This window comes from Podarcis gaigeae, assembly GCF_964106915.1.
Source record: "Podarcis gaigeae genome assembly, chromosome: 11".
Taxonomy (NCBI): Eukaryota; Metazoa; Chordata; class Lepidosauria; order Squamata; family Lacertidae; genus Podarcis; species Podarcis gaigeae.
In genome coordinates this window covers 28,960,720-28,987,046 of record NC_139687.1, presented here as the reverse complement: position 1 = coordinate 28,987,046, position 26,327 = coordinate 28,960,720, and the positions used below count along the sequence as shown (strand labels likewise).

The 26,327-nt window shown below is 38.1% G+C and overlaps 1 protein-coding gene across 7 annotated transcripts in view; it reads right to left on the bottom strand.

The window, feature by feature from the left end:
• ARB2A (ARB2 cotranscriptional regulator A) overlaps positions 1-26,327 on the bottom strand; it is a 211,560-nt gene that overhangs the window by 13,588 nt on the left and 171,645 nt on the right. Inside the window, exon 11 of one of the 7 annotated variants that reach the window (XM_083703283.1) lies at positions 12,133-12,167. The exons of the other annotated variants lie outside the window; for them this stretch is intronic. Within the exon in view, the coding sequence (XP_083559409.1) occupies positions 12,148-12,167 (20 nt within the window). The 3' untranslated portion in view covers positions 12,133-12,147. Of the gene's footprint in view, positions 1-12,132; positions 12,168-26,327 lie in introns of those variants that run through there. 7 annotated transcript variants of the gene reach the window in all.

Genomic DNA, 26,327 nt, shown 5'->3' with positions numbered 1-26,327 from the left:
CACTGGATCTTTTAAAAATACCAGGTAACATGCTTTTTACAGGGGATTCTTCTCTGTTTGGCTTCCCCCCCTTTCATTTCCACACAAATAGCAGTACCCCCATTTTGCAACTCCCATAATCCATGTAATTGCCATGCATGTTTCTACTACTAACAGCAGCAAGGGAACACCAGCCAAAAATACCGAGCAGAAAATTGTGTGAATGGTAGAGGGAGAGTGAAACAGCTGCCTCAGGAAGCAAATGCTGGGAGCCAGGCAGTAGCAAGACAGAGCTGTATGTGCCATTTGGCTGGCTCTGTGCCCTCCCAGCTAGCCTGCTGCCCTCAGATGCTGTGTCCCATTGCCAGTGTAGATGTAAAACTAGCAGATTAATCTGGTCAGTTTCTGTACACAAAATTGAGGTGGGTGAGGGTGGTACCTTCTCCTTCAACTCAGGCAGCAAAATATCTTGGGGCTGACCCCACAGGTACACCAAAATCACAGATAATGTATAATCCACATTTATTTGAATGATCATTTCCTTTTATGTTGTGCTATTGTGGAAAATTTAGTAACCCTAACAAACAATACATTTATCTGAATTTCATAAGAGAAATTTAAACTTAAATTATTTTCTTTTTGACTATGTCTCAGCAGTCCAAGCAAATATATTATCCTTAAGTTTTTATTGCACAGCAAATATTGATCTAGGTTTTCCACGTAACGTGCATTAAATAGTCAAAACTATGAGGCTACAGGAATTTTCCATACTTCACTGCAAAATACCAGGAAGGCATATATTTCAGTTTTAAGACCAAAACAACTTGAGTAGAAAGTAAGTTGTGGAACATGGATCATTTTGGCAAAAACCAAAAGAGGAGTAAGTTAATGGTCATGGGATAAGAAGGCAGGTCCTCTAATGGATCAGTAACTATTTGAAGAACCCAAGAGAGTAGGAAATGGACAGTTGTCACAATCAAAGGATGTAACAGTGGGGTTCCCAAGATCCTGCACTGGACCAGTGCTTTTAAATTTGTTCATACATTAACTGCAGTTACAGGTGAGCAGTGAGGGGGCCAAGTCTGTTGTGACACCAAATTGTTCAGAGTGGTAAAACCATAAACTGGATGAATCAGCATTAAAATGGCAAATGTGTTTCAATTTAAAGGGATGTTAAATACTAAAATACAATTTAGCATTATGTTCACGAGCCTTGAACTCATGTGCTCCCTTCTCCACTCTGGAGTGGCTGCGAGGAGATCTGAAGTTTTCACTTCCATTTTTAATTAGCAGCTGCTTAGCAAACTTCAAACTCTGCTTAATATTAACTATGTTTTATTGAATTCAAGCTGGGGCTGCAAAAGAAGATATGAAGAATTGGGAGTGCACTCCCACTTCTTCCTTTGATGTTGAATCACCTGACATCAGATGATTGGCAGATAGGCAGTCCCACACATCTGGCTCTAAACCACAAGCCAAATACAGTTCCCCATCTCTGCACTAAACAATAGTTTAGCATTATGTCCAGAAGCAGCCAATATGTACAAAATCTATACACCCCAATTACACAGTACTGCTTTTTTAGGTGGAGTGGAAGGGAGGATAACTTCATTGTTGCACCAAACAAATTTATACTGATGCAGTGAATATTGACCCTCTGCTTATTAGAGTGATCTTTGGTGGTCTCTGCTAATGAACATTGCTGGAAAAGGCAGACAATGGTTATCTAGTCTACGATTTTATGGATAGTGATCATTGCTACGGGTCAAGTACACCAATAGTGCAATCATAAAGTTAATAACCTCTGCCTTAAGAGCTTTACATGAGAGTGTCTCAGAAGAACATTGCTTCTTTTAACACACAGCCTTTTGAGATACATTATTTATAATTTATAGCCAATCTGAAGCAGAAAGATTTTCCCATGCAAGTTATAGTAATCAATACAACTCTGCGCCTATTATAATCCAATGAGTCAAAGAAAGAGAAAAAGCTAGATAAAAGCTGCAGCTCTGCAAATGAATCAGTAGTTTACATTAGATGTGCAAAAAATGTACTGTAAAAGCATATTGGAGAAAATGCTTTCAATACTGCAATTCCACAGCTGAATGTCAGACTGAAAATGAACTATATATATATTCAAGCTATAAGTGTGTTATTTTATTTCACATGTATCACAGTCCACCCTTATTTTTTCTAACTTAAAACATAAAAAAATGGTTCACAGTGGCCTAATGCTTGTAGTTCAAAGTAAACTCAAAAAGTCTTTCAGATATGAGTTTTGTCAAACAGGGCTAACATGGAAATTAGCACATGAGGCTGAAAGCATTCATTGTATTAATTAGTAATCAATCCATTCATTAATCACAGTTTTAAAATGAGAATTATTTAACTGAAGCTGTACTTGGTGAAAGGATGTTTTGTTCTGATGGCATTGTTGTACACAATCTGTTTGCAACTCTTGAATCAAACAATGTGTTTAAATTGTGTTCTAAATGAAACATTCTTTATCAGTCAAAAGAAACTAATATTTTAATTGCATACTAGCAGCTGTGGGTTTCGTTAAGAGCTTTGATGAAAAGTCTACAAGGTGAATGAAACTAGATGTACTTAATGAAGTTACCCATTTTCTGGCATCTTGAGTCTTCAGATGAGAGTATATAGAAACAAAATAATCCAGAGACTCCTGATAAAGTCCTTAGGGTGGAGTCCATAATACACTGGCATCACAACAGTCCCATTAGCATTAAAGGAATGGCCCTAGAATGACAGCCACCTGTGGGGGGGGTGTCTCTTTTCTACTTTCAGCAGAAGCAAAAATTCCACGCATGAGATTTGGGAAGAAAGACAGATATTACAGAATAACATTAACCTACGGGACCGCCTCTCCTGGTATGCCCCACAGAGGAACTTACGGTCTTCAAATAAAAACACCTTGAAGGTCCCAAGCCACAGAGAGGTTAGGCTGGCCTCAACTAAAGCCAGGGCTTTTTCGGCTGCGGCTCCAACCTGGTGGAACGCTCTGTCACAAGAGACAAGGGCCCTGCAGGACTTGACATCTTTCCGCAGGGCCTGCAAGACAGAGCTGTTCCACCTGGCCTTTGGTCAGGGCGCAGCCTGACTCCCTCCTTTGGCAATCTTTACAAGACTTTAGTTTATGGTTGCCATTAATTTTGATTTTAATTCATTTTTATAATGTTTTATAATGTTGTACTGTTTTAGTGTTGTTAGCCGCCCTGAGCCTGGCTTCGGCTGGGGAGGGCGGGATATAAATAAAATTTATTATTATTATTTCAAAATAATGTGCTGTGATCTCCATCATACAGAAAATCAATGAGTTATCCTACTTGAGCTGTGTTGTTTGAAACCAAACAACATCTTAAAATCTGCTGGTGAGTATGTCACACTGCAAGGCAATTGGGCAACATTTGTCTGTTTTTTTGTATCTGCTTGTGATAGTTGTTACTAGAATCTAAAGAAAGACTAATCCTATTCCTTTCAGGTGAAGGGGAATAACAAGGGGCATATAACATATGTGTGTGTTAATTCTCAAAAGTAAGTCTCCTTGTTGTGCAGAGATGTTTAAACGTTTTTACAACTTATCATATCGAAACCATACCTATAATTACAAGTCCCAGGTTTTGTTTACAATAAAAATCAAGATGTTGTAATGGAAAAGTTATCAGCTAAGCATTGGTGAACAGCAATTCTATGTCATCATCTATAAAATATGTAAGTTACAATGCCAAAACACCAATGAACAAACACCAAGGAAAAGTATTTCTAAAAACAAGTAGCATCAGGGAGAAATAGTTCTGTTTAGCATATAGTTCTACCTCTACTGCCTCTATGCCTAACAATTGTTGGCCCATGGGGTTTTGTTGTTGCTCTGTTTAACAAGTCCTAGACATTTTGTATAAATAAGTTTTTGTGTTATGTTTTAGAGACAGACTTAGTCTGAGGAACATGCTGCCATGGAAACAGAATAATGTCTGGAGGGGCCAAATGCGAAACATAGTTTAAATTTCAGTCAGTATCAATCACTGATATTATAAAGGAAATATGGCACCTTTGTTAGTATGGTCCTTTCCAGCAGATAAATGGTAAAATAATTCACTGTAGACTGGGACGGCCAGTGTTTTCTACAGGAGGCAGAGTCCAAGTATTAACTTTGATCTGAGGCCCTTGCTCAAAAAAAAAAAAAAAAAGTTCCTGATGTTCACCTATCTTGTTCAATGTTCAGTATAACAGAATTGAAGAATCCTTTTTAGCCCAGTGGCCACATTCCCTTATATGAAACTTTCCAGTGGTTGCACACCTACTTATTTTTAAATACAGAGTTTGTGAAAAGCTTTTAATTTTTTTAAAAATCAACCATATAAGATGTCTAGATCATGCCTTTATAGAGGGTTATTGATACACAACAAATTGGATGCTGCCTGTATAATACTGTTTTTAAAAATGGGGTGGTGCAGTGAAATGCCATGCTAATTTAAAGGATAAACCTTCTGCAGAAAGATGCAAACCATCTAGAAAGTGCTGGATGCAAAAGTGGCAGATTTAACTGAAGCCAATAGTAGTAGTCTAAACCAACAGCATTAGCAAATTGAAGTTTAGTGTTTGTAAAGCAGTGTATAAGTTAATGCAAAAACTGACATTTCAACAGAAGAAAAAGAAGGGAAGCACAGCATAGAGCCAATAAAGATGGATCTATAATGTAAACATGCAATAGTATAAGATAATTTTAAACATTATAATGATAATGTGCTAAATTAGGAGCATTTGGTTTTCTAATTAACATTTTCAAATGTCTGAAACAACCCTACGCCTAATAGCAGGATCAAAGAGTTCCCATTTATCTTTGGAAAGCATTCTACATTAGGGTTTTTTTTGCTGCTGTTGCCAAAATGACTAAGATGCTTTGCACTGATAACTCTTAGTGATATGATAGTGACTATTTTTGGTAGTCCACTGACTGTTTGATAACTGAACATTAAAAATTGGATATGCCATATGTTCTGATTTAGATGTTACTCAGCCTACATTAGGGACGCAGGTGGCGCTGTGGGTTAAAGCCTCAGCGCCTAGGACTTGCCGATCGAAAGGTCAGCGGTTCGAATCCCTGCGGCGGGGTGCGCTCCCGCTGCTCGGTCCCAGCGCCTGCCAACCTAGCAGTTTGAAAGCACCTCCGGGTGCAAGTAGATAAATAGGGACCGCTTACCAGCGGGAAGGTAAACGGCGTTTCCGTGTGCGGCTCTGGCTCGCCAGAGCAGCGATGTCACGCTGGCCACGTGACCCGGAAGTGTCTCCGGACAGCGCTGGCCCCTGGCGCTGGCCCCTGAGATGGGCGCACAACCCCAGAGTCTGTCAAGACTGGCCCGTACGGGCAGGGGTACCTTTACCTTTACCTTTTACAGCCTACATTTAATAAAGATACTCTGAAAATTAGACTTTTTCTTAATGTGGATCATTATTTGAACTCACAAGTCATACATGTGCCATACATCAACATGTTTCAAAATAGGCACCAACTACCTCTGTAAACCTACATCCTCCCAGTAAACCCTGAAGCATGTTTCTAAATAATATGCATTGAAAAGGGTAATTTTGATCACCATGATGGTAAAATTGTAGCTCTGCAGTCTGTATTTCAGACAGACTAGATCTTTAGTGAAACTGGTATCATTGCAATGGTTGAAACTACCTGGAAGTTGGTGCATCATACATTTTATTCCCAGAGACAGTCCAGGGTTTGGGGTGCCTTGGGCAATCTGGAGAGCTCCCTTTTCTGTTGGTGGGTCACGGCAGCTTACATGGCTGGAGCAATCAAAGCAGCATCATTACAATTTCTCTTAATGCCCCAGAACACTACTACTTCAGGGGCATTGTGGGAAATTCCAATTGCAAAGGAAAGGGGATCTAGGGCAGATGTTAATAGTGGGGCTTAAAGGCGTGCTTGGGCCCTGGCAGCTGTCCAAGGGTGTCAGGTGCCAACACTGGTCCTGGGTAGATGTGTGACCATTCAAACTATTCAAGAATCATCCCTCGGGAAAAGCAAGAGAAAACTCATATAGGTTCAGGAGGGCTGAAATCTTATGAATCTTAAATATAAAGGGAGTCTTTTAATTCTAAAAAAAAAAGTTCAAGGAAATGTTTAAATAGAAGATACTGAAATCACCTCAAAGTTCAGTGTGTTTCAGATGAAACAATTAAATTAGCTTGCAGTAGTGACTGTACAGTTTACACTGGCTAGAATATATATTTGATTTCTCTGTTACATTATAACCTGTATTAACAGTATTCACAAATATCAGAAATAGCATAAGAGGATCAAATAGGTGTTTTTAAAAAATGTTATTTATGAAAGTTTTATTCTATGGCTTATGCTGTTTGTAAATTGTAAGAATGCTCTTCAGTGGCAGCAATTACAGGTGAAACTCGGAAAATTAGAATATAATGGAAAAGTTCATTTATTTCAGTAATTCAACTTAAAAGGCGAAACTAATATATGAGATAGACTCATGACATGCAAAGCGAGATATGTCAAGCCTTTATTTGTTATAATTGTGATGATTATGGCGTACAGCTGATGAAAACCCCAAATTAACAATCCAAGAAAATCAAAATATTAAATGAAATCAGCAAAACAAGGATTGCAAATAGAGCAATATTGGACCTCTGAGAAGTAGAAGCATGCATATGTACTCAATACTTGGTTTGGGCCCCTTTTGCATCAATTACTACCTCAACGCGGACTTGTAATCTGGGGAACCAGGTTCGTGTCTCCGCTCCTCCACATGCAGCTGCTAGGTGACCTTGGGCCAGTCACACTTCTTTGAAGTCTCTCAGCCCCACTCACCTCACAGAGTGTTTGTTGTGGGGTGAGGAAGGGAAAGGAGAATGTTAGCCGCTTTGAGACTCCTTCGGGTAGTGATAAAGCGGGATATCAAATCCAAACTCTTCTTCCTCCTCCTCTTCTTCTTCTTCTTCTTCTTCTTCTTCTTCTTCTTCTTCTTTCAGCCTGTGATACTGCTGAGGTGTTATGGAAGACCAGGATGCTTCAATAGCAGCCTTCAGCTCTTCTGCATTGCTCAGTCTCATGTCTCCCAGCTTTCTCTTGGCAATGCCCCATAGATTCTCTATGGGGTTCAGGTCAGGTGAGTTTGCTGGCCAATCAAGTACAGTAATCCCATGGGCACTGAACCAGGTTTTGGTACTTTTGGCAGTCTGGGCAGGTGCCAAGTCCTGCTGGAAAATGAAGTCAGCATCTTCATAAAGCTGGTCTGCGGAAGGAAGCATGAAGTGCTCCAAAATCTCCTGGTTGACGGCTGTGTTGACCCTGGACTTAATGAAGCACAGTGGACCAACACCAGCTGATGACATGGCTCCCCAAATAAACACAAACTGTGGAAAGTGTCTCCCCATTCTTCCTCCAGACTCTGGGTCCTTGGTTTCCAAATGAGATGCAAAAGTTGCTCTCATCAGAAAAGAGGACTGGGACCACAGAGAAACAAACCAGTTCTTTTTTTCTTTAGCCCAGGTAAGACGCTTCTGATGTTGTTTCTTGTTCAGGAGCGGCTTGACAAGAGGAATACGACATTTGAAGCCCATCTCCAGGATCCGTCTGTGTGTGGTGGCTCTTGATGCACTACCTCCAGCCTCAGTCCACTCCTTGTGAAAGTCCCCAACACGTTTGAATGGTCTTTTCCTGACAATCCTCTCCAGGCTGCGGTCATCCCTGCTGCTTGTGCACCTTTTTCTTCCACACTTTTCCCTTCCACATAACTTTCCATTAATGTGCTTCGATACAGCACATCCAGCTTCTTCTTTTGAGGCTTTCCCTCCTTATGGAGGGTCTCAATGATGGCTTTCTGCACAACTGTCAGGTCAGCAGCCTTCCCAATGATTGTGCTTCCTACTGAACCAGACTGAGAGACCATATAAAGGCTCAGGAACCCATTGCAGGGGTTATGGATTGAATAGCTACTGCACCTTTTCACAATATTCACAATTTTTCGAGTTTCACCTGTACTGTAAGGTTTACACAGTCTATTTCTTTTTAGAGTACATAGTACACCTGCAATATAATAGGGCTGTAATTTTCATGCTACTAGTTTCAGGAGTCAAAGGTGCTTCTTTAGAGCAGTAAAACAGAAAATGTGGCCTATAAATAACTTATATTTGAGTTTAGTTATTATGGTAAATAAGATTATTATACTCATAAACAAATCTGCTTGTTACCTATGGCATTTTTATTTTGTCATATAATTATTTCATGTACATCTCTTCACAGATGTATAAACTATATTTTCAGGAAAATTGCCACAAAGCGTTGTTAATATGCTGAAAAGTGGTATATTTGTGTATTAGGTACTATAATAATAGATATGAAACATATTTGTATTCATAGATAGCTGCCAAATACCATTTTGTTACAGTACAAACAGGTTGATATTATTAAAATGAAATAGCTCATGACTTATCTGTTTTTCAAATTCAAAGATGTTTGGATCTAAACAGCTACTTGGGATAGCGTTTTGTAAGGGGCTTGTGATAGCTGAATAAAATTGTAAAGGTTTTTTCCTTTGACACCTGACACCCCCTTCATATCCTATCACAAGCTGCTTTTGATTCTTCCCTCAGTTTCAAAAGTGGTTTGCCAGAAAACATGAGAAAATGCTGTTCAAGGAACAGAAAGCTAATGTTTCTCTGGGCTCATAGAACTAGTTTCATGGTTCTTGGATGCTTGTCACAGTTCAAAAAGTGTGACAATGCCTACTTCAGTGTTAATGGATACACAACTATGGATTTCAACAGCCTTCTATAAATTCAATTAAATCAAGCTGTATTTCTATTTAACAAATCGTTTCCATTGTTTTCTAGTTTCATATCTGTCCATCATCACTACTGTTAATCGGGTGTTGGCAGTAAAGTAAATCTAAAACCTACACAAGGATAGAGAAAGTTTATTGAAGGTAGTGTTCCTCTAAAATCCTAAGAAGGTATAGAGTCCATTAAGTTAGAAATCTGAAGGGGGGCAGGAATTCTTTCCAAACTTCTATTGGCAGAATCTTATGGTTAAAGTAAGAATCTCCCTCACCAAAACACGATGTTAATTTTGAGGTGTAAAAAATAAACCAAGGAGGTAGCTGAAGTAGAAAAAGCAATACTAATGAGTGGCTTCAACTGTTTAAAAAATGAGTGCATAAATTGTAAATTCATATGTTATTTCTGGATATAATAAATGATGTTTTATGACATTTTGGTAATAAGGACCACCAAGAGCAGAAGTGATTCTTGAATTAAACCTAAGCGGTACACAAGATCAGGTGCAAATGTGCTTTCACAATCATACATATATGAGCGGAATATATTCCTTCATCAATATTCAGGAGGGGAAGTTTCTCAAAAATGAAGGTACTGAAGGTTGAAATATCATTACGAAGCTTGTAGTTTATATAAAACAACTATAATATAGATTCAATAGCAATCTATAGGACTCATCAGAAAAGACTCAAAAGCGCCAAAGAATGCTCATAGACAAAATGCAAATTAAGGAAGTTATGAAAGGCAAGAGGAATTATTTTTAAATTGTGCTCACATGAGGAAATTGAAAAAGAGCACAAACTGGGAAACAAAAAGCACAAATTCACTATAAGAAAAGCCAAAATATAAAAATAAAAACCAATAACAAATGTTTATTTACATTCACTAGATGCTGGAAGTGAGCCAGAAGAACAGTAGCCCAGTTTACATACAACACTAAACCATGGTTTAGCACTAAGTGGAAAAGACTCTGTGAGCTGAATGAAGCTTTGGGTTTGCATGCTTTTCCTTTCCCTCTGCTCCTCTAATGTACTTGGGAGGACTTCTGCCAAGGTTAGTTTTTCTTCCAAAGACCCTTGGTTCCACTTTCTTTGCCCAGTGTAGTAGTTCCAGACAGGTTTTTATTGTGGAACTTTATTTATTGATTTAATTTATTTATTGCGTATAAATTTACTACAGTTCACATGAAGTCATCTCCTCCCCAAGAACATTTTTCATGGAAAATTTCACAAGTTGTTTTTTAAAAAACCTGTTGCAAAATATGTGTTTGTGATATTACACTCCCATGTGAAAGCACATTATGGCACTGAAGGCATTTTATTCATAATAAACATCTGTATCGTGCATGGCTCTAACTTGGCTGCAGCCAACTAGATAAAGATATTGAAGTGAAAAGGCTTACTGGAAATCATTTGTCCGGGAAGAGAAAACATTTACAAAAGAATTGAAAAGAAAACTGTAAATATAATGCCAATATGTAAACTTACATTGCAGCCACAGGCAAGTCCAGTTTAGTTTGTGTTGGGGGTGGAGAAGATGTCTAAGGGGAACACTACAGAAATCAATAACTTTATGGCCACAAGGTGCCATAGGAAGGCACTGGACATAGTAAAAGATCCATCGCATCCTGGTCACTGTCTCTTCGAGCTCCTGCTGTCGGGACGGAGATACAGGACGATGAAGACAAGAACGAGCCGCCTTAAGAACAGCTTCTTCTCCAGAGCGATCTCGGCCCTGAATGGGAAGCCTGGACTTTGAAAGTCATCTAATCTTCCTTGCTGTATTATACTGTATTGTTTTAATTAGTGTTTTTATAGTTGTTTTGATTTTGTGTGGAGTGCCCTACCTGGGTGGATGGAGCAGCCAAGTAATTTCGTTGTCCCCGAGAGGGGGCAATGACAATAAAGATGATATTATTATTATTATTATTATTATTATTATTATTATTATTATTAACAACGTGTAGTAAGTGACTAGATTATCTCTATTTCACAATATAGTACTGAATCTTGGGCTATCCAATAAAACGGATGGGCTGTAGTAGACTGAAATAGATATTTCTTTACACAATATATAAAAGTAATGGAATTCACTGCACATTGGAGAAATGGCCCTTACTTAGATGGCTATGAAAAGGATTAGACAAATTCATGAAAGATAAATCTATCAACTGTTATTAGTTAAGAGTGCTAAGTGGGTCCTCGATGTTCAGAAGTAGTATATCACCCATCACAAAAAAGGAATAAAACAGGGCTATCACTCTCATGTCCTATTTGTTACCTTTCTACTATTGGAAGTAGAATTCAAAACTAGAACTTTGTCCAATTCAGCAAGGCGAATTTTTTTATAGTGGTGCCAAACATTGTAATATCATAGTTGAGCTTTCATTGCGTGTGAAAAGAGATGAATAATTTCCACTGATTAAAAAATGATGGTTCAATAACCACCTGTGGATTCCCTGATAATTACCAGGGAGTGACAGGGACTAAACAACTGCACAGCCTGATGACACTGGTGCCTGGAGTTTTTATGCCAATGGATGGGTTTGATGTCAATGAATGTGTGATGGATTTCCTTTGTCACACCATTTGGAAATCTTTTAACTGAATTAATTTATATATATATATATATATATGGGGGGAGGATATTAAACTCCTCCTTTGATTATACCACATCAGAATGCAGGTAGGGGAATCACATGTCTCTGTGCTAGATTACAAACATTCTCTCTGACATGTTAGCTTTCCAGAGCCTGGAAGTTTTTGACACAGCATTCTGAAGTGGTGGAGTATCAGGAGAACTGTACTATATGCTTTTTCTGGGTAGCTCATATGAAGATTTGCATGATAAACCGGGTTACATGTTTCAGGGAAGGTCTGGAAAGTTGCTGCACAGAAGTGGCTCCCACACAGATATGTACACCTACTATATTTTGCACACAAGTACCCGGGAACATACTCTACTTAAATCCATATAATCATATGTGACCCTCCTTACATTCCCCATTGAGACAGTTTCTGCTCTGTTAGCTTATGGGCATATTTATGTAATCACATAAGACTGTACAGCATTTTACAAAAAGCAGAAACAAGATTAGTTATCTAAATAATCTGCAACAGCAATCATAATGGTATTATTCACATCTGTCACAATACTTCTCATGAATCACTGATTTCAGTGCTTTCATTCATCTGCATTTTGGACTATACCATATAAGATGTATTCTAAATGCCAGGGCAAGTATGACACCATAAATATTTAGTTCTGCAGAATTTTCTCTTCCTGCACCAGTAGCTGTGTTGAGGCCTTTCTGAAGAACCAAGTGATCTTCCTTCTCAGTGAGTTTCACACCCACCTCCTTCCTTCTGCCAAATGGGAAACATTCAAGAAATATGGTTTTAAATCTCACATAGTGTGGCATTTTTCTTCTAGAGAAACTAGTTAGGCATTTAAAATGCCCAAATAACAAAGTATCAAGGGAAGGAAATCAATGTCAAACTATCAACACTAATATAATTTCAAAGGGCAACTTTAAAAATAAAGCAAGCAAAACAGTTAAGTATGTGAATGCTAATAATGCAGCCAATATAAAATATCACTAGTAAGAAGGGAAAGAAAATGATTAGGAAGGAAAAAATAAAACTAATGTGAAACAATTTTGTCATTCTGGATAATTTTTCTTTTCTTTTCATGATAACATTACAAATATATGCAGATATGTTAATAATGCTCTTTCCAGCTATGACCTTGGGTACCAGCCATTCAATGGCAGGTTGGTCCCAAATGTCTGAATTGAAGCTGACCTGATGGATCAAATCCTGTGGGTCTTGAATTTCCATTTCAAAAGCTTAGTATCCTATCTCATTTATGATCAACCTCCTGTAACTAAGAGACAGTTGTAGCTTAACAACTTTACTTTAGTAAGGATAACTGGGGCTCTGAGAACTGCATTATAAAATGTACTTACAACACAGCTGCTAATAGGCCTTAATGATTCTTGATTATGTTTCAATGAAAGGCAACCAAGTAACAGGCTACTGATCTTGTAGATCAAACAACTTTTCTGCAGCCTCACATAGACTGCAGCTGCTACCTACTTCTTATGCCAGTGCAAACATCACCGCAGAATATACAATTGTGCAATAAATATCTTAGCATATTTAAGGCAGTTCCCCATGATTCAATAGTCACATTAGCAACTATACATATAAGGAAGACAAAAATTTTGAAGACACTGCAATGAAACTGCTTTCTATTATTGGTAGAGGGTGATATGGTAGGCGGATAATAAAGTAAAGAAACATTGTGATATTAACAAACAGATATTCTTAAACAGATCTCTATGAATCTTTATATATTTCTCATTAAGAAAGGTACTTCTTATAGTAGTCATGCTGTGGATTTTGTTCTAACATTCTAATAGAATCCTGCTTGCAGAATTTTATTTTAACTCTGTAAACTGCAAGTAAATAATGATAAGACATCCTAGCCTGTCTGATAATCTTTGACAACAATTCTAACAGTGCCATTGTGGCCACTGGAGAAACCTGCATGTACTAAACCCTGACCCACAGAGCCTTTTATCTGCATGTGTACTCTCCACAGGCCAAGCAAATAAAGGCCAACTGATAATTTACACATGAATGAACTTTCTCTGCAGAGTAGGCACCAGAGACATTTCTTTTCTCTGTTATTGAGAGAAAAGCAGCCAGGTCTGAGCTTGTCTCACCAGAAATCATACAAGTGAAACAGTGATATGTCCGAAAATGGCAGATCAGCAAAGGAAAGCTGTTCTGAATGCCTGATAAAAAATGGCAGCCACAAAGGACTAGAAGAATATTTAGCTTGAAACAGGTCTGACAATAACAATGGGTCTTTATCCTATTCCAAACAGGTAGTGCCTTACAAACTGAAATGGAGATACAATCCTGATAGAAGATTACACAAGATACCTGAATGGCTATCTTTAAAGAATTTAACCTGCATTTTAATGAAGTGTGAACTCTGGGTTTCTTGATATCTATCAGCAGCCGCTATCAGTGCATCTAATTCTCCATCCATGCTTAAATGAAAAGGCATGTGTCACCAAACAGCACCTGGCTATTTATTTGGGTTTTAAAACAACACATCCTAAAGCTTCAAGGTCAGTTACAATAAATGTAGAAACCTGTAATGATTTTTTTTTTTTGGATAATGCAAGTCTATTGCTAAAACTATTTTATTTATTTAAGGACCAAGATAGAACAAGAAATCTAAAAAGGGACACAGCATAGTTTGTAAGCTGAAAAATTGTAGAACATAGCTACGTAAGGCTTTTCATCAGTGTTTGAAATTTGCCAGGCGGCAGGTGCATTTTGCACCTGGCTATTGGCCACTTGCAACCAAGTGAAGATGCCTAGGCGCCTGGATGCTGCCTGACATCTCCACCATCTGGAGGTGCAAGAAGTAGATCAATGACTACTTCTACCAGGGGCGGAATTAGGTAACATGGACAACATTTGGCATCCCCTGAAAAGGACAAATATATATGCGCCCCCTTCCGTTCTGTTTATACCCCCTCCCCAAATACTTATTATTTTCATAGTAATTCCTTTTGGCACAGTTGCTTATTTATGGAACTTCTCAGCAGATACCTGTACTGTATAACTATAGGCATCATCATCATCATTATCATTATTATTTTGCACCCCCTCAGCTTGGCGCCCTGAGCAGGAGAAGCACCCATACCACCCTAAATCTAGTGCAGATACTACAACCCATGCCCCATTCCCAGACTATTTTGCTCCCAGGAGACTTTTCCAAGATAGTTCCAGACACTAGACACCTTTAGATTTATTAGATACAAATATAGCTAACCTCTCAAAACCTGTAACTGCCCTAAGCAGTCAATTCTGGATAGATATATACAGTACCTAACAAATTTTGCATTACGTTATTTATTTTCAGTATGTTGAGAAGCCAATCTTCCATGTGCTTCCATCATGTATTGTGAGTGGTTCATATAGAAGAAGGAAGAGATTACTAAATTAGAGGTAAGTTTCAGAAATATGAATCAGCCTCTAGCATTATTTCTCCATTCATGTCAGCTGATGAGGTCCTGCTTCCACTGCACTATTTCTTGCTGATGCTTGGCTTACACTAGGGATAGTACTGGAATAGCATACTTCCCTTGTCTATCATTTGTTCTGAATAGATTTCCCATAGTGTACTTTGCCACTGATCCCAATGAAGGTCATAGGAACACAAGAAACTGCCTTATAGAGAGTCAGAGAATTGAGCCTATATAGTGATTGGCAGTGGTTATTTATCCAGGGTTTTCAGAGAAAGGACTTTCACAATCCTACCTGGAGATGCTGGGATCTGAACCTGGAAGCTTCACCATGCAAAACATGTGCTCTACCATGGATCTATGGCCCCACTTCTAAGTCAGTTCACTACTCATTCTATTCTGTTTCCTGTTTTAAATTTGAGTCTCTTATCAGGTCATGAGGAGATTATTAGGCTGAATTTAGAAGACTGGGGTGGGGGGAGAAAGAGAGAACAGGAAACAATAGGGAGTGCTTGACTAGAAAACCTGGTATCAATAATTGGCTGTATGAACAGAACTGGAATTTCCCTACTCTGCCATAAAAATGGAAATCTTACAGGCAAATGAATCTGTACGGTTAGATTTCTAGAAAAGCAGTTTGTTGTCAGTCCTACAAGGTCTTTCATTTCCAGTTTCTAATGTGACGCTAGGGGCTGGAGGAATAGGCTTGGTTTATGGACCTTTTAGTTATGGATCATCTAATTCTATCTCAAAGCTCCATGGCAGCATGAACATTACCTTTGTACTTTCTTGCATATTGCCACAGTAATATCACTGCCTACAGAGCTTATCTGTTATAAACCATCACATCTTTGACTGCAAGTCTCCAGTGATAAGAGCAACATATTGAGAATAATCACATGAACTGGACTGTGTACTTTATTAGCTTCAGCAGAAATGCTTTTTTAAAAATCATATTATAAATTTGTTAGGGGACAGTCTATTGAATTCTCCACCCATTGAAATACATAGAGTTGCCCACTCCGAGGCAATTATGAAATCTGGAATATACCGGTAATCACTGACTTAATGACTCAATGAGACCATGATGAAATGTGGAGGTCAATTGTCTCTGCTCCTGACTGGGCTAGTCCCCCTTACAACCCTATAACAGCAAAGGTGAAGTTGTCAGTGTTTGGTGACACCATCACCAGTGTCCTTGAGTGTCCTTTTCTCATTAGGGAAAATGAAATAAAAGTGTCTCCCCAACTTGCCTGTGACACTAGAGACCCTTCAGTTGTGTTGCATATTGCAGGCCCTTTACTTTGCCCCACAGATATCAATGGGAACCACTGAAATTTATGACAATAAATTGCTACTGGGGTATGCAGCTGGGATGAGGAAATCCCTGAATCAAGTGACCTACTGTAAGTACTGTAGGGATTTTGCCTTACTTCCAAATGTGTTACCAAGAATAGTGAGATATTTCCTCTAATGAAAGTGAATGGCCTCTCTTTTGCCCTCACTCAATGGCTATAGATTTTGCCTCCACTCAAATGGTGTCCTTGAGAGCTTTGGTTCATTTTCTGCCACACACACACACACACAAAAAGGAACTGTCACAGAATTAACTGGCTCCATTAATGTCTGTCGTGGAAGGTTACAGATTGGGTCAAATACAGGTGGCACTGTGGTAAGGTGGCTACCTAGATGGCTCAACCTTTCCCTTTGCCACCATGGTGAAAGGAGAGGAACATCCCCTCCCCCCACTAACAAAGATACTTCTCCTTGCCTCCGTTACTCAGGGACAATGCTGCTGCTGAGGGAGAAGGGGAGTGCTTTCTTTCTATAAAAATATTTAGGGGTACTCTCATTTTGACTCAAGAAAACCACCATTTTATAGTTCAAATTGGGAAAAATAAATACAGTAAATGGACCAAAGTACAAAGATTCACAAAATGTTTAGGGGTACGCATACCCCTGTGTACCCCCATAAAAAAGCACTGGAGATGGGGAAGAGACAATGAGACTCACACCTGGTCTACAGCAAAGCTCTTCTTGGTTCCCTTCCTTAGCCATGGCAACAGTCTTCAGATAGTGCTGGAAGGGGGAGACTAGTAAAGGTTTTTGACTCCCAGACAGCCTGGAAACTGGTAGTGTATATATATTTATTAGATTTATATACTACCTCTGTGCCCAGGCACTTGAGGCAGTTTTTACTTTTAAAGTACTAAAACAAATATATTATATAAAATGTGGCATGACAAAATCCTCTCAGGCTAAGTGGGAGATGATGGCACAAGCTTCCTGGACTGGGCTTTCATCTTTCCTCAGGGCACACAGAACTCCAGGAAGATAGGAGCTGCTTCAACATTTCTCTCAGGCCATAGAATGTTCTATCAGGAGCTGATGGTGTGTGTGCAACCTGGTCTGGGCTCCCTTACTTCTGCCTTCCCTTAGGGCACACAGGTCTTTCTTAAGTAGCTCCAGGGAAGATGGGGAAGGAGCTGCTTATGTAAGATAGAATAGGGTTTCTGAGCAGTTAATGCAGGGTTGGGGAACCTCCTGCCCATAGGCCTAATTAGGCTCAGCACAGTTCCCAGTTTAGCCCAGGAGCATGTTTTATTCAAATCACAACCACTTTTCCCCATGCATGGTGTCATGTGGGGCAGGTAAAAAACAATCTAAAGGAACAAGTGGAAACTTAAAGTGAGTTCCCGATTGTTCCCACTGGGAGATCCCTAATGCAGCTGATGGGGGTAGCTGTCAGTACTGATCAGCAGACTGGCACTGTCAGCAAGCCCCATTGAAGACACACTTTTGGCCCCAATAAACTCGCTGGTTTGCAGAGGAGAAATGACTGTTTGCAGATGTGGTCTGAATTTTAACCACACCTGTGGATGGACTTCAAAGGTGCTCACTGTAACTGCCAATCAGCAGTTATAGAAACTCCCTTTGAAGGTGTGCTCCCAGCACCAGTCAGCTGATGGGTCCTGATGCTAGATCATCAAAAGGGCTTGCAGTAACCATCTATCAGGTGATTGGAGGCTATAGTGAACATCTGCAAAGCCACATAACTTCATAACGATACAAGGTGGCCCCATTCACCTGTCAAAGTTGGTCTATGGGGGTGGGGTGGGGTTAGGATCTAAAACATTGGCTGGATCCATTTCATATACAATTAACTACAGATAAAGCACAGATAAGTCAATAAAATGTATGCTTCTGTTTTAGATGCTAAATTAACTAAAGCTGGGCTTATTACATTGCTGATAATGATGGTGCTAGGAGCTAGCACATTAGCACAAAGACTTTTAATCACTAGGCTATATTTATATAACTGAACAACCCATCACTTGAAGTGTAAATCTCATTTGTCACTCTCAAACCTGCATCTTCAACAGACATCCAACAATCTAGTCTACATATTTTGTGTGACACTTATGCAGAAGAAAATAATAGGACAAATTAAGTGTTGGCCTATGTATTCCATATGTCTAAAAGGTTTTGCTTTTGAAAGTTTTCTTATCCGCTAACACAGTTTATCTTTGTGCCTGTCCGATAACTTCATTGGACAGCTAATTATTCAAGCTACATAGAAAGACCATTTATCTTTTGGTATATTCCAAAAACATACTTCTTCTTCCTGCTACACTTTCTTTGAGAACATAGAAATGGCACTGTTCATAAGTAGCTTGGTTGCAAACATATTCAGTTTCCACTCAGCATAAGATTGTAAAGTGATAGGAAGCTACATGAAAAGGATGCAGTTGATGTTCATATGACATTTGTTTCTCCCTGAGACTTCCCCCTCCTAAACTATTGGACACTGAACCAGGAAAAGTATCTACAAAGATAGTAACTTAATGTTATTGCTCCCAAAATCTATCAACGCTAAAAGGAGGAGAGGAAAAGCAAAATAATAGGAAAAGGTTCACAATATAGAAAATTACATGTTGGAATGACCAAGCAGGATATTCTCTTAATTTTCTATAAATCAGAATATTGATGTATTTTTAAATGCAATAAAATATAACTGCTGGCCTTTTATTTTATCAGGACTACAGCATATGAATATCCTATTTAGATATAATTTCTGCATATGAAAATGCATACACCTTGTATACACGGAACCACAGAAGGCAAACTCAGTTGAGTCTATTTCAGAGGAAACCAATCAGAGTTTCTTACCATGTGCATGCAGCAAATTAGACAAGTGTCATTTGTCACATGTGACTGTTCATTAAACTGTGACAAGCAATTTCCTACATGGAAGTACTATCTGTGCAGGAAGTTCTAATGCATGAAGTGTACCCCAGTTTGTAACTATGGCCATGGAAGGGGAATGATTTAGTTGAGGCCATACAAATGAAATGCATAAAGATGGAGAAAAAGGTCTGGGAGTTCAGGCATAGGGACTGAGAGCATGATCACAATCAGACCTCCAGTTTTTGAGCTTGAACATATTTTACCGTTTTCTCCTCAATGAGTGCAAGAAGCCTGCTTGTTTTAGTGTAAAGCCAGGATTCTGAGAATTTGGCAAATGTAAGCACATTTGCTGATAGACAAACAGAATGCATGTTATGAAGCATGACTGTGATCATTTAGAGTTCTCTCTCTGGATAAAGAGTTTATTCAGAATATTCAGTTCTCTGATCACCACTGTGCTTCTTTCTCATTCTGCTTTACCATTTAAACTAAGCCGGAGGGCAGAAGTGGCAATATTTGCCAAAACTCATGCCTACTCTCTTTCTTGAACTGGGCCTTATGAAGTGTTTTGGTTGTCACCATTCACTCAGAAACCAAAAGATAATTTCTACACTATGCAGAGCCTCTCTTTCAGTCTGGTGAACTATAGTCATGAATTATTTCCTCAAATATGTTTCCAGCATGACAACACTACTTTATTTTATAAGATGTACTGGAGCTGAAAACACAGCAGGGTCAGCTGCAGTTGGCAGCTGTCCTGGGGTAAAAAAAAAAGAGAGAGAGAGAGAAGAAGAAGAAGTTGTGCATGCGCCATCAGTAACACCAAGTACCATGAAACAGTTGTCAAAGATGAAATATATGTTTTCACAGAAGGGACAGAATGGTCTTAATGGAGAAACCTTTAAAAAAATGTCAGATAGGGACATTTCTCTTCTTAGTAAGGATTTTAAAAAACACAGCAAGGAATATGTCCATGGGCAGATGCTTTACATACATGACTTAGAAATTAATGAATGCACAACTTATGTAATTTGTGTCATTCTAGCATGTAGGACACTTTCTTTTCCCTCACTCAGTTTTTGCTACTACTGTTCTGTTAACCTAAATACATAGCTTTAAATGCTCTAATTCAAACTCACAGGTGCATAACCCATGCAGATGCACAAATTATGCAAGCTGAAAACAGGAAATGTTTCACGTCATTGAAAAGTATGATATAAATTATGTGCTAAATATTTTTCTTAGGAGAAAATATATCTTGCAGGAAAAACTGCTAGAAATACAATTCAGATTAGTCTAATAGGCAAAATATTTGCATTCAATTTGATTTAGATGTTGGCTGAAGAGAAATAATTGGAAAGAGAATGTTCTTTCTGTTGGCAAGATTTTCCACTGCTCTTTCTCATCTTATGATGCCAAATTACATGTTTTCCTCTATGCAGTGGCGCAACACGGACAAGTTGCTAGGGTGCCAAAAGTCTCCAAATGTAAATTTTGAATACATTATCTGTGATAAAACATTTTATGTACTATATATTCTTTAGTAAAAGAGATATTGAAAACATTATGAAGCTTTTTTTCCTTTAAAAAAATAACTGTTTAAATGGTTTGTTCAAGCAGGATTATTCTTCTCACACAGAGGTTTGTGTTGGAATACAGAATATGAAACAATCTCCTCAAGATATTTTGTGTTCAACATAAAATATTTAAAATGTCTCATTTCCAAGAGGGAGTTCATGACAGATGTGTTATTTTCTCCCTCTCCATTTTTAACAGCATTGTTGTGTCTAATTAGCCCCATTGATTTACCCATGACAGTATGAACTTTTTAAGAGGAAAGAAAAAGTAGATCATGGTGTTTGAAGCAAAGAACAATCTATGACAAGGTGAAGAAAGGCCCTGATTTTAGGTGTTTTACAACAAAGTCCTCAAGTAGCCCAGAGAGCTTTCACTTATTTATGCACCACCATATGATACAGGCTTTTGCCTGTAGCATTACAAATCATAGACAGGCTTGATACAAAATGTTCTCCAGGTGTTAACAGACCAACTGCGCCACTATTTCTTATTTATGTACTGTCTAGTAATAGAAGACAAATTGCTATAGATGTGGCAAATGTGATTAAACAGGTACTCAGAAGTCAAAAGGGAGACATACTTGTAGGTTACATTATATGACACTTTCTGTAGGCTCAGAACTGTTATTTTGAAGACAAATGTGAAATGAAAATGTTCAACAATTCCTTCCAATCCCACAGTTGGAACTTCTAGTTTGTACTGAGAATTCAGCCCCACGGGCATTGAAACTAGAAAAACAAAACAAAAACATCCTTGTTTCCTTCTCGCACAATGACAATGTTAAATGAATATTAGCATAGAAAGAAATAACAAAATGGAATTTATATGACGAAATTATTTTTTTGAAACTGTAAGAAGAAGCAAAGTTAGTGAGCTAACATGGCACTAGAAGCAGTGAATTCATCTGCATTAATAATGAGTAAAATTAAGAAGAGTAAAGTTTGTCTTAAAAGTTTCAATTAAAACATACACTATTTCTTTCACCTGATTGTAGCCCCATATGGCAAGGTCAGCCCTTTCAGTGAACAAACAGCTCAGTCGCCTCCAGTGTAGCTGTTATCTTCCTCAACAAGGGGAGACATTTGGCACAGCCTAAAGCTGGGGCATGAACCCTGGCTAAGCTTAAGACATTTATCTGACAGCATCAGCTGACACTCCACAAACACATTTGCTCTCCATGACCCCAGAGCATTTGTGATTAATCAAAAATGTATCTTGAATCTTGAGAACAAGCTACAAGCAGGCACACACAAAAAAAGAATATGCTCTCGATCTCGCTTATCGACTCAAGAGGTATATTGAATTTAGAAATAGCAAATAGAATAAAATGATCAATATGTTCTCACTTGTCTATGGAAGAGCAAACTTTATCCCTCAAGCAAAAAACATTGATCATGTAAATGTTTGAGATGTTTTTAGTTTTTAAAAAAGCAAAAACATATTTGTGGGCAAGGAGAGCAGCATTAGAGAGGTACATTTATTATATAACAGCACAGAAAAGTGTAGAAATAATATTGGAATATATGAATGTGCTCGTGAGCTATAGCCAAGTTCTTTATACAACTTTGAACTGCTATAGCATGGGAGTTTGTAGCCTGTTGCCAAAAGATCTTAATAAAACATTATAAAGTGCATTTTAAAACTTAATGAAGTCACATAATATGTTTCAGAAAAAGCTCCCTGTCTTAATTTAAATGAGAAGGAGTTACAATATATCCCCCATGCACTGTTTACAATTTATAATTTATGCCTCTATTCAAAATACACTACTTTCTTCAGTCATCTGCTAAGTGATATGATTAGCATTTGAATATCATAAAATTTTACTTTTCAATTGTCAGAATAGAAGCTTTTAAGCTTTTAATGTTTTCATTCACTTTTTAAAGAACAGTACTTTACTGAAGTCTAATTAATAATGAGAAAAATAATATCATGAGAACCACCTATGCTCATTGCAAAATGGGTATAACTTTATCTCCACAACAGCACTTAATTCTTTTACATTCTTTTCTGATTACCTACTGCTTAGGGTACAAGCCTTTTGTTTCCACATAGTCCTCTTATTCTAGCAGAGAACTACTGTATGTCCTTTGGTCTCTGTTGACACGACAAACAAACTTTCATAGCATGTGCTCTACATAAAATGGTGGTACTAATTAGAAGATATAAACTCATGCTGAGACATAATATGAATTGGTTTTATGCATCTACTAAGCTCACAGCAGTATTAGATTTATGGTGCCAGCATCTTCAAGTAATATTCAACTCTCCCCCTCTCAAATTTCAAAACTATCTAGAAATAAGGGAACATTGATTTTATTTCTTAATGTAACAGCCAAACCTCACTAATCCACACTTCAGTAATTTGAATATTCAAAACATATCTCCAAGAAACTAATTTCTACAGCTTTTCTGCAAATATTTAGCACCGCAAAGCTATAGTGGAGGTGACCTATATAAGTGAACATATTTAACCGAGTGCAAGAATGAGCAGCTGTCAAAGGGCATGGTAAGAAGTCAGTGAATCTGCATGGTGCTTGGATCTAGAAAACCACATCCTCTTGCTACCTGTATATAGCACCATTCTTCCCTTCCCTAGCAGTTTAGCTATACTGGAATCACTTGATTTGAATTTAGTATCATGATGCTGGGCTTAATATTGGTGACCCTTTTGTATTTTGATTAGTTTTTATGATGTGAAACAATCTTAAGTGGGTTTTAAAAATTTGAAAGAAATAAGAGCGAACCCTGTTTTGCCACCTGAGGCAAGACAGGAAGTTGTTCCCACTGAAGCCTCGCTTACTGGGGTCATGTGGTTGCTTCTGGTGAGATCTTATGAGATCTTGCATAATTCTCAGAATATTTGGCTGGAAGGTGCAGCTACATGACCCCGGTGGTGGCAGGGGCGGGGTTCCCATGGGGGCACGGCCCTGCAGAGTTCCACTGCCCAAGGCAGCGGCTTAAGTCATATGATACAGCATCCACATTAGGTTGTCTTTATTTTTATTATGATGATGTATATGTGTTTTTAAATTGTAACTTCATGTTGTGAACCGCCCTGAGATCTACAGGTATCGGGCAGTCTACAATTATTATTATTATTATTATTATTATTATTATTATTATTATTATTATTACTATTACTATTATTATTATTATAAACATATTGTCTCAGAAGTAAATAAACTACACTGATTTTACTGGAAGACTACAGAAGCCACATATTTGCAAAGGAATCCCAACATTTACCCAAACAAATAGTTTCAGGAATGTGGCATTAGGACTTGGGCATGCACCACCACAATATTTAACCACTGAAGATAAGCTGTAGTTCTACCCATAAGATTTTCACCTTCTCCAGTGAACTGCTTTTAGCTACCATGAAGAGATCACTCTGGGATAATACATAGACATAAGCCACCAGCATCCTGATCTGGGTTCTACAGTATTAGAAGCTGCAATGTTCCAAATTACCTTTATATGACAAATGGCAATTGTTAAGAGCAGCAGGGTACATTTATACGGCACTCTTTCCCCTTTCATGTGAATAACTATTCTGAAGGCTCCAGATCAAGAGTTCCACCTTATTGCAGACCTGAAAAATTGTAGCAGATTTTGAGGTCTTTTGGGGGCCAGTAGCTTATGTTTGCCCCACATAAGTAACAGCTACAAAATACATAAATTGAGCAATTTTACTAGCCCAACTTCCGTTGTAACAAGCATGTTATCACTTGTTAAAGAGTTCTGTGTAATTCATTGTCTTCATCCTTGATTACCAATAGAGCCTTGGCCGATATAGATATCTTATCTATTTTGTTTCTGTACGTTAGTGTCACTTACAACATCTCCATGGTGTATATACAGGTTGCATGATGGTAGCTTCCTACGTGCTTATCTTACAGAAACTAACATGAATTGAAGCACTAGACATCCCAGCTGTATGTTTTGGCATCCATGGTGAAAATGAGCAGAAAATCTAGCTGTTCCATATCAAGAAGTATTTTTACTAGTGCTAATGTGCCTTAAATACCTTGTTCCACAGATGAGTGGCCTGGCACCTGCTGCATGAGAAATAGCCAATTACTGCTCAGTGCCTCTAATTTTCTGATTCAATTAGCATGCTTCAGAGCTTTCCAGTTTAATTGCAAACTACTTCAGTTAGCTCTCTGATTAATCATTGCCCATCTGCAAACCATCGGAAAACTTAGTGGAACAAATTTGTGTACTTTGGAATGCTGGGAGCTTAGCAAATCAAACTTGTTTTGGTATATAAAGCTTTAATTTTGTTTGCCCTTTTCAGCTGCACTTGTAAGAAGCTCTGTACTGATTAAACAGGAAGTCCAGACAATAATATGCTACATTATGCACGTAATTACTGTAAATACAGCCGAGACTGGAGAAGCATCATTTAAGGTTAGGCACTACCATGTATGGAGTACGGGGTCAAGACAACACATTTGGAATCAATTTCTTCCCATTACAGAAGAAAATAAATATCACAAAAACAATCATGTGATGCCATTCTAATATCTGTACTTTGAGGAATATTATTTTAAGCACACTCATAAGTAAATCTGACTGTTTTAGTAGGTCTTACATCCTGAACCAACATGTTTATTCAGAAACCTTAGGAATTCCAGTGGAAGCAATTCGGCTATGTATGCTTAGGTTGCAGCTTCTGATTCAGCAGAGAAACCTATTCCCAGCTAATTACATCACCTTGTATGTGTTTTAGAAGAAAGACTGGATGGTTTTCTAATCTTGCAAACCATTTACCATGAACAATAATTTCAACATCTGTTGCCTTTCATAATCTGAAGCTATATAACAGTATTGTCAACATAAGCATGCCTCAGAAGTATAGAGAGGTGAAATTATTAATATGATGAATCTTTTTATTAACTTTTTAATTTTTGACATTTCTGTTGTGTTTTTAAAGTTTTCCCCCCAGAAATCCTTTGAAGATGAAAATGTTTCCTTGAAAAAAATCACATAAAAAAGCAGAAAATACTTAATTCAACTGTATAATGCAACAGTAAAACTTTATAACCTGATGTAAGTGTTTTATCTTAAGCTTAAAGCTGCTATGATTGTGATTATATGTCAATGATCACAAATTACCTCAAACAGGAATGTTTAGCCACCTATGAAGTGGCAAAGATAACCCACAATACCAAGCCATATTTTCCCCACATAGTTTTATCCATGTTCATTTTTCCCTTTTCCATCACTGTATTTACTTAATTCCTGATATAGATTGCAATCCTATAAAACACCCTGTGATCTTTGAATGGTATATAAATTTAATTTTTAAAATCCCAATTCATTAAAATTAGTATGAATTTCATCATTTATTTAAGCTGAATGTGGGTTTTATCACATATTTTGGTATGGTTTGAGTAAGGAGATGACAGCAGCTAAGGGGTTGGAACTGAGATGCCCACCTGAAAATTGAAATGATTAAGAGGGTAGTGTGTGTGTTCAAACATTGAAAGTGAGAATGTTTGATTGTCAAGAAACACAGTTGACTTCTGGGGGAGGGATCATGGCAGACTGAAGGTCTCTCAATGGCTCCTCACCAACAGAGATAGCACAGTCGCGTTTGATGCCAGATCAAGAATTCTCTCCATCCATGGCTTCATTCCACTCCTCCAGCATCACAACTCCACCATTTGACTGTTTCATTCATCCAAAAACCAGTGTGAAGGAC